This window comes from Dipteris shenzhenensis, chromosome 27 (genome assembly GCF_047967505.1).
Source record: "Dipteris shenzhenensis isolate YYH24624 ecotype China chromosome 27, Dip_SZ_1.0, whole genome shotgun sequence".
In the NCBI taxonomy this organism is placed as follows: Eukaryota; Viridiplantae; Streptophyta; class Polypodiopsida; order Gleicheniales; family Dipteridaceae; genus Dipteris; species Dipteris shenzhenensis.
Window position 1 is genome coordinate 3152754 of NC_141622.1, and position 9838 is coordinate 3162591.

At 40.9% G+C, this 9838-nt stretch overlaps 1 protein-coding gene across 1 annotated transcript; it reads left to right on the plus strand.

Moving 5' to 3' along the window:
• Positions 1 to 2312: 2312 nt before the first annotated feature.
• Positions 2313 to 5241, plus strand: LOC147883743 (large ribosomal subunit protein uL4-like). Its single transcript, XM_087398067.1, has 2 exons — positions 2313 to 3486; positions 4888 to 5241. The coding sequence occupies exons 1-2, from the start codon at positions 2398 to 2400 to the stop codon at positions 5008 to 5010; spliced, it is 1212 nt and encodes a 403-aa protein (XP_087254193.1). The 5' UTR covers positions 2313 to 2397; the 3' UTR covers positions 5011 to 5241.
• Positions 5242 to 9838: the final 4597 nt, after the last annotated feature.

Genomic DNA, 9838 nt, shown 5'->3' on the forward strand with positions numbered 1-9838 from the left:
GACAAATATATTACATGGGCTCAAAATTCCTGCAAGTCGCTCCTTGGTTGCTCAGGCTTATGCAAATGATTAATTCTTCATGCCAAAAAACACTCCAAGGGATCGTTCTTTGTAAATGTAGGCTCTCTCTTTGTATGGATTGGCTACTGGCCTACACATTAATTTTCAGAAATCCCGTTTGTTGCCATTGCATCTAAGGATTGGCAAAGGCTGCACTAGCCGGGGGAAATTGTTCCATCTACTCAATTGATTCATCATCTTGGATATCCTCTAGGTTGAGGCATTACTTTGCCATCAATAGATTGACTGGGTTCTTGCTAAATTGAAGAAAAAATTAGAATATTAGGAGTTGGCTACTTGGCCACTGCATGTCCATCTTCACATTGTTCAGTCTAGGCTTATATTCAGTTTTATCTGCCATTGATTTTTTTCACTAAGAAGGATTTTGTCTTCATGTCCACCATTATGGAAATTTTCTAGCGGTCAAAGCAGGGTAAGAAAAGCTTGCGGATTGGAAGCATATTCTTTCACACTTGGCATGGAATGAAAGAGACTCTTTACAGGGTAACTCTTTGCGAGCTGAGAGCATCCATTGGTCACGGGTTTTTTCTACTCCCTTGGCTTTGTAGGAGCCTCGACGCTCTTATTTTCTTAATATAAAAGGGATTTCCATTGTTGCAAATGTTATTAATGATGATGGCACTCTTTTATCCTTCCCTTTGGCTGCTGCAAAGTATGGTTTGGGTATGCACTATCATCCAGTATGGCAAGTTATTACTCAAATCGTTCAGCCATTTCAGCTAGTACCACTTTTAGAGCTTCAAGAAAGGCTTCAGGATTGGACTCTTCTTCCTTTGTACTCATCCATTCATCCTTTGAAGCTGTCTCATATAATAGTCTCTTCTTTATATAAAGTTTTGTTATCACTGGGTGTCTGACAGAGCCAATCAGATTTGGGCATTGCACCGTCCACTCAAATGGTGGAGAAAGAGATTGAAGCAAATTTGGCACTCTCAAATTCCATTACGCCAACAGGTTTTTTAATGGCGTGTTTTGATGGGGATTGTTCCGTTAGGACAACTTTTTATCTTGCAGATATATTGCTCTCGCTTTTTGTCATCGATTTTTAGCTCCCAAGGAATTTGTATCTCATATCTTTTGGCATTGCTCTGAGACACATAATTTCTTGGGCATCCTTCGGCACGGATTGAGATTGAGATTCTCTCATGCTATTTTTGGCAAGCATTTCTGGTTGTTTGGGATCTATCCTAAACGGCTAAACTTTAATTTGTTCTTTACCTAGGTTTGCTACTGGGCACTTTGGACTCTCTGGAAAGCTAGGAATCACAGAGTCTTTGGTGATCCAGTCTTTTCTACTTTTGTTTTCTTCCGTTGTTCTTTGCAGCAATCCCGATTGTTTGCAAACTCATTGCATAGATCAGGATGTATATTTGTCCTACATGGACATTTTCACTTGATGTACTATTTTAGCTTATCAGTTTTTTTCTGGATAGCTATCTTGTAATATAAAGCACTCAAAGTTTTCACTTAAAAAAAGAAAAAAAGTGCACACACACACACACACACACACACACACACACACACACACACACACACACACGTACATGTACATGTGTGTGTGTGTGTGCATGTTGGGGGGGGGACCACTTGCTTAATGCATATGTATATATGTGTGTATATGCACATATATATAGATATATACATGTACATATCTAATACTCATCGAAGGGATGTGCAAAAGAACACAATGATACAAAACAAATTTTTATAGCCTCCAAATCTATACAAAAATATACAATAGATCAACATAGAGATCCCTTAATAAAATGAATTGCGTTTGTTGAGTATAGAGTGAAGACAACGAATTCAAAAAGATACAATAAATCTACATAGAGCTATAATTTAATTGAATTGCGTTTGTTGAGTGTGGTTATGCAACTTGAAATTTTATTTCTTCACATTTTAAGATCGCACCTTGAGACCTAGCAGAGCGGGTCTCTAGCCCGTTGTAGACGGGTCATGCAACTCGTGTGTGTGTGTATATATATATATATATATATATGTCTATGTCTATCAACAAGCCTTGTTAAATCTGTGACATTTCTAGTGCTCACATTGTTGAGTTGAGATTATAATAGAGTTTAATAGATGGCATGGGTGTTAAGGTAGACATGGGTAAGGAGTGGACGGCCAGGATGAGGGAGAGCGTGGATGGAGGGCGAGGAGGGAAGACACGTAGGCCCTAGAAGGGAGGGCAATTGGGGTATAGAGGGAAGGCTTGGAAAGATGAAGTTTCTTCTTTCACATTCTGGAAGGGGGCTCGTCGTGAAGGGTTTTTCACCTCCCCCTCCTCCTACCGCCGCAGCAGCAGCAGCCATGGCCGCCCGCCCCCTCGTTACCGTCCAGTCCCCCGACGGAGATGCCATGACCGAAAGCACCACCCTCCCTGATGTCTTCAAGGCTCCCATCCGCCCCGATATCGTTAGCTGCATCCACGCTAACATGGCCAAGAACAAACGCCAGCCCTACGCCGTCAGCAAGAAAGCTGGCCACCAGACCTCTGCGGAGTCTTGGGGTACCGGGCGTGCTGTTTCCCGTATCCCTCGGGTTCCTGGAGGCGGTACCCATCGTGCTGGGCAGGGAGCGTTCGGAAACATGTGTAGAGGAGGTCGTATGTTCGCCCCGACCAAGATTTGGCGGAAGTGGCACCGGAAGATCAACATCAATCAAAAGAGGTATGCTGTGGTTTCAGCATTGGCTGCCTCAGCCATTCCTTCTCTCGTTCTCGCCCGCGGACACCGGATCGAGAAAGTGCCTGAGGTGCCATTGGTCTTGGATGATTCCGTGGAGAGCGTAGAGAAGACATCAGCTGCTGTGAAGGTGCTGAAGAAAATCGGAGCTTACGAAGATGTCGAGAAGGTCAAGGCCAGCAGGAATATTCGTGCTGGTAAAGGAAAGATGAGGAACAGGAGGTATGTTTCTCGCCGCGGCCCCCTTATCATCTACGGCACAGAGGGTGCCAAGCTTGTGAAGGCATTCAGGAACATCCCTGGCGTGGAGATTGCCTCTGTGGATAGGCTAAACCTGCTTCAGCTTGCCCCTGGAGGGCATTTGGGCAGATTTATCGTGTGGACCAAGTGTGCGTTCGAGAAACTGGACAAAATTTTTGGTACACTTGATCAAAAATCAGAGACGAAGAAGAACTATTCGCTTCCTCGTCCTCTCATGTCTAACTCCGATCTTTCTAGAATTATTAACTCAGATGAAATCCAGTCGGTTGTGCGGCCTACGATTAAGGATGTGAAGAGGCGAGTCCTAAAGAAAAATCCTCTGAAGAACTTGGGTGCCTTGCTGAAGCTTAACCCTTATGCTAAAACAGCCAGAAGAATGGAGCTACTTGCTGAAGCGCAGCGGGTGAAAGCCAGAAAAGAAAAACTGGATTTGAAGAGAAAGTCGACTGCTCAGGTTTGTGCTTATCCTATTTCATTACATGTGTCGAGGAGTTGTTTTTATTGTTATATTGGATGAGACCTGCTGAAATTGATATTGAGATGATTCGCATCTAGATGGGTTGGGTTTACAAGTGAGCAGTGGTTTATATCAAACGACTCATCATTACAGAAAGTTGAATAAGGTTACCAGGTTTGTTAGTACCTTATGAGTTGCAGGTTACCTACCTTACCTTAAAAATTCTTATCTTGGACTTCTGAGACTAAATTTCTTAGCTGCTTCCTGCTTTTGATCCAGCATGTTTTTCCAACTTTCTACCCACCCTCTGATTCCATGTTCATATAGGAGATTACGTCATTCTGTGATAAAAGCAAGGTTAGGCCTTTAAAGTCTCATATTAGGTATTTGGTGCTTGTATAAAGAGGAATACATTTGCCGTCAGGCCACTGCTTTGATCATTTCTTGGAACCAGTCTTAGCATTTATTGCCATGAGGAATAATGCAATCACAATGTTATGGGCTGTAGAGGACAGACAGGCCTTTTCCAAGTTGCTATCCTGCACATGTTTAAACTCAATCTCCTTCTGTGACTGTCGTGACACTGTAAAAGAGTTTTATTTTCAGTCTTCTTAAGCTGCGCATGTGTTGGGTCCCCGACGCAGTTTGCAGGTATCCTTTGCGCACCGACAATGCCTTACTTGGAGATCCTTGTTGCCCTTGGTTGTCATGCTGTAGAGAAGTGTTCTGTTCTGTTCCTTTGTCTTTGGCAAACCATGGTACCTACAGTTGGAAGTGGAGTAGCATTGCTGCAAAAGCTAGATCATGTTTTTGTAAGTAATCTTAATAGATGAATGAACGCCCAAACGAAGACTAACTGGTTCAAATTGAGGACATGTTTTTGTTCTGGAAACCACTTTTTCCAGTTAGTGTTTAAGGATCTTCCTGCGAGGTAGGACCAGGGTTTCTAGTCCGGCCCCAGAATGCAAGGCAGGACTTTCCTATAGTGCTACCTGTCTCGTGGTTTCTGTTGCCAGTGAAGATGTTGTCTGGATCTATCTTAGGGTATATCTTGGAAGGCCAGAACTTGGGACTATTTGTTTGTGCCACCTCATCTCCTCACTTTGGAATTTGTGAATTGATTTCAAGAGGCTATTCTTTACCAGTGCTCTGTATCAAAGGTGCGTTCAGCACCTGCCTGTCTAGGTTGTCCATGTACCAAGCATCTTTTAAGTGACCACACTGGTGCAGTTCTTAGAGGTAATGTGTATGTGGGTGAGCTTTAAGTTAAAGGCCAAGTGCGTTTTGGAATGCTGTTATATGACAATGTCGTGGCTCCTGGTCTGTGAGCTGCTTATCTAGATATCGGCTCCCTGTCTAGTATGTAGAATGTCCTGATATTTGAGTTTGCTTGCACAGGTTGAAGGGGTTGATAAAGAGGCAATTAAGAAGGCTGGTGATGCTTGGTACAAAACTATGATCTCAGACAGTGACTACACTGAGTTTGAGAATTTCTCTAAATGGCTGGGTGTCTCCCAGTAAGATGAGCTCAGCTGTTTTCACCTCTACGCATTTCTGAATCTTGCTAAATTGCATTTTTGTTTTTCTTTCTGCTGGTGAAGGCTCTTTACTATTAGATTATATAATCACAAGGACATAGCTTTCTTCAAATATAGAGAGAAGTTTTGAAACTTTAGACTCCTGGTTTTTTAAAAAGTCAATGTATACTAGGAATCTTTGATGATTGTGGCAGACTCTTATGTTTTCAAGCAAGACCTCTGGTTGCACGTCAGTTTGCAAATGGAATGCACTAGACGATGATAAAGGCTATTGCAATCTTAGTATATCAATAATTTTGGGAAAATTTCAGATGCTGTGAACTGGCTTGCTTTTTTCTTGTTCTTTTACTGAAGTTGGCTTTGGGAACTTCTTGAATGAACTTGGTGAAGTTGTTCTGGTTCAGTTTTAGGATGTAAAGTGTTGAGATGCACCAGCTGCTGACTTAGTTTCTTGCAATTAAAACATTTTGGTCTTTGCTCCCCTTTTAAATGTGTATCTTCTCACTTCTTTATGAGAATACCTACAATTGCCCAATAACATACCTCAAGTTCTAGTGATGTCAATATAATGACATAGAGTTTAATCATTATTGATTCTACATTATCAAAATTATTAAGTTTGAATTAGTTGAGGTATGTCTAGGATTTAATTTGAATTGTGTGATGATCATAGTAAAAGAACTGCTGGGGTTAAGTAATTTAGTGGTAATATAAGCATTCCATCTATTAAGTGGTTCCCAAGATTCTAAATGATACAGCTTGTGACCTAGATTCCCTAAAGCCAATCCCTATGGGATAACCCTAGATGGCCCTATCAATGGTTTAGAGATATCCACCAAGAGGTAAAAATCAATTTGGATACACTATGAAAAGCATTTATAGTAGAATTGCCCCTAGTGGATGCAAATGGAGCCCGATTAACCAAATGAATGAGGTTAATTGACTCCCTTTGTGATTATATTACCAAGAAAGCACTTGAACTCATGAGATGATGAGTGATGTTCAAAGTCTTGCCACTCTTTAGGAGAGAGAGAGGAGAAGGGAGGAGAGGGGAAGGAGGTGTTGCAAGGTTGGATAAGGGGGGAGTAGGAGACAAGGGGAGGACATGCTTTTGGACGAGAGAGTGCAAGGGAGCATGGAAACTTATAGAATACAAAAGTAGCATTCAACACAATGCCCCAAAGAGTGGGCTTCATTCGATCATGAGATATTTATACAAGTTTGAAGAGTTTCTCTCTCTTCATGTAGGAATTGTAGGACTTTATCTACATGTAGAACTTGCATCTATGATGCAAATAGAGGAATGGAATATGAAACTTGCATGTAGGGTGCAGATGTAGAAGTTGCATCTAGAACATGCATATAAGAATCACATGCAGAATTTGCATGTAGGTTGTGCATGTAGAAGTTGCATCATAACATGCATGCAGAAGTTGCATCATAACATGCATGTAGGATTCCTAAGAGATTATTCCTAGCCTTATGTAAGTACAAGAGGAGCTTGTCACTACTCTTTACACACATTCTGTGCTACTTGAGTCTGTGTGTTGACACATAGTTGACATTTCTCGATCACCTAGGTGGCATGCTTGCCATGTGGACATTGCTCCATTACATGTCGCATCACCACCACCATGGAGACACATGCACCATCACCAGTCAGTGTAGAGCATGTGGACATGTAATGTGTCACTAGACACTCTGGAGACACATGCACCATCACTAGCCAATGTGGAGCATGTGGACATGCAATGTGTCACTAGATACTCTGGAGACACATGCACCATCACCAGCCAATGTGGAGCATGTGGACATGCAATGTGTCACTAGACACTCTGGAGACACACAGGCCCAAGTGGACATGTCATGAGTCAAAAACCATACATTAGTATATCTAACGACTTATCACATAGAAGTTGGATGAATTATTTCGATGTACATTTACGAGTTTTATCCTTGCTACCCTCCATTTTGAAATGCCTATAAACTTCCAAGAGTCTTCTGCACCACATGTGACTCGGCCTTGGTTCCATCCCCACAGCTAGCCTACAATTCGGTTTGCTTATGCAAGAATTGCTAGCATCTTGACCATTGAGAGAAACATTCATTATCAGTTGTACAATAAATCCTCAAGTTACATCTTCACCCGCATATCTGTGTGGATGAGATATATAGCGACATGCTTATCAAGATTAGTTCTTAGCAAGCTAATCTATGATGAAACCCAATGAAAAGCACCCCTCAAGCATTACTATATGATAGCAAAGGATGTGAAATGACAGAAGAAGACCAAGCTTACCTTTTGGAGCTTCTTTTGATAGTTAGTCATTAAGATCGATCTACTACATGGGAGAGTAGGTGCTACAAGCATGCTAAACGGAGCATATTGCCTTGGAGTTGACCCATTTGGTGCTTTAAGTGTTGTTTAAGAATTGAGGTGATGTTGCCTACATGTCATGGCGCCTTGATGATTTCTTGCTTGGAACCAATCATAGCTACTGTGAAATTTTGGTTGCTTTGTCTTGGCTGCATATGGCCTTGTCTATGTGCCACCCAATGCTACATATTATTGATTCATCTATTACAAGTTCTTTTGACCATGGTTGACCATGAAGTTTCCTAACCGAGGATATGGTTGCTACTAGACATTTATATTGGCTTCCATTCTATGCAGTCTATGTGGTTTTCTCATAGGAACTCTAATGCTACAAACTATATCTGGGACTAGAGGTTGGCTACATTCTGTGTTGCATGCTTTTGAAAAAGCTTTGCTTTATTGGTCCCTTCTTTAGATTGTTCATTCAAGGCTTTAAACTAGAAGGTTGTGTTCACTTACAAATGATTACACAGATTTGAAAAGAGAAAATTCATTCTAAACGACAATAGACTAAAGTCATTTTCTATGTAGATTTTTGGTCTTTAGAACAACAAAAATTCTAAATTTGTATGATTGGATTTATTCTAGTCTTACAAAGGTATATATAAAGTCCCTTTAGTACACCAAGCTATATGAAAGCTAGCTAAATTCTCTTAGTTTAATGCAATAAGCATAACTTTGTAGAATCCAAGAAGTTGATAAACCCCAGGAATAAATCAATGTGATAAGTGAAAAAGAGCAAAGGAAAGAAAGATTGAAGAAGAACAAGTGTGTTTATTGTAAAATCTACTAGGACATTATAACAAAATTTCCCCTCTTTTCCCCCTTTTATAATATGAACTTACCTTGCAAAAAGAAAGGGTGTTTATTGCATGAGGAAGATGGCCATATGGAGCAATAACTTGAGGAGAAAAAGATGAGATAGTAAGAGAGCAAAGGATTGCATGAAGAACAAGAGTGTATATTTGTATGTAAAATTGCACCTATAAAATATTAAGGGGTACATCATTGAAAACTAAAATAATGAAACAATACCTGGGATTAATATAATTCTAATAACAACTGCACAATGGTAGTTAAGAGTAGCACAGGCTACTCATAGAGCCATGGTCCTAATGGAAAGCTCGACAAACATTTTGAGTCAATAAGGCACTGATAAAAGAGAATACTGATCTACTCCTATCATAGGACTCAAAGGAGTCTCATCGAAGTTGCAATATACCCGAGAAGCTTTTCTTATGTTCCCCCTTATGAGTAATATAGGATCTACAACAAATTGCTAGATGAGCTTACGACTATAAATTGGCTCAGATCCAGGCTCAACCCCACGTTTGCAAGCACATGAAACTTGTTGTGGTTCACCATGTCCAACCACCCATTGGACTACGGATACAAATTATAATTTACATTATGTAATGCAAAGGATGATCCACAAACTATGGATAATTGATGTATCACAACTTTCCAACTTTTGTAGAAAATGTAGAAGTAAATGCAAGAAGTGAAGATACTATCATGCAATGGACTCTACTATCATGATTGCAAAGCTCTATTATCATGATTGCAAAAAGACAACACCAATCTTGCATTCCGTTTGCAAGAGATGAAATACACACACACACGCATGCGCACACACACACACATGTGCACGCACACACACATGTGCACGCACACACATGCATGCGCACGCGCGCACACACACACACACACCCCCATTTGGGGACACGTGTGCTTCAGGCTTGTCAACATCATTGATGGCCCATGAAGGTCGGAAATCATATTGAAATTACACACACACACACTTATCCCCTTGGGGATCCTTGTGTACTACAGGTTTTTCAACATATTAATGGTCCATGGAAATAGATGGTCACATGGAGAATGCAAGAAAAAGAGATGTGAGGCTCGATGACTTGAGGCACTAATGAATTGATGATTTTAATGAGATAGAAATATTGGACTTCCTTTAAAGCCATTCAATATGTATGTATATAGTGTATCTCATTTTTAAATCATGATGAGATCATGATTTCTTGGAGGGGATCCTATGCGTAAGGAGCATGCGATTATACTATTTAAGCATTGTACAAGGACATATGGTACTTGGCCATGTGATGTAGTTGGACATTTTCGATGCACCAAAGCCCAATAACCACATGCTTGTAATGGGTTTAATGAGGACTAGCTAATGGTACCACCCAACTGGACAAATGGCACCCCTTCCTAGATTCCTGACATTGAACCACAAGACAACTGCCACTTGATTGATAATGATAGTGGACAGGAAGCCTCATGCTTGGTGGTATGAAGCTCGATTTTAGAACCACAAAAGCTTCTAAGAGGGTGACCCACGAGACCCAAAGGAGCTTCTCCATTGTTGACAGCTCTTTGATTAGCTTGCAACTGATCATGTCCGTTACTAGTTGGAGATGGA

Coding starts and splice junctions, on each gene's coding strand:
- LOC147883743 (XM_087398067.1), top strand. CDS start 2,398: ATGGCCGCCCGCCCCCTCGTTACCGTCCAGTCCCCCGACGGAGATGCC. Junction 3,487..4,887: donor AGAGAAAGTCGACTGCTCAG/GTTTGTGCTTAT, acceptor TTGCTTGCACAG/GTTGAAGGGGTTGATAAAGA.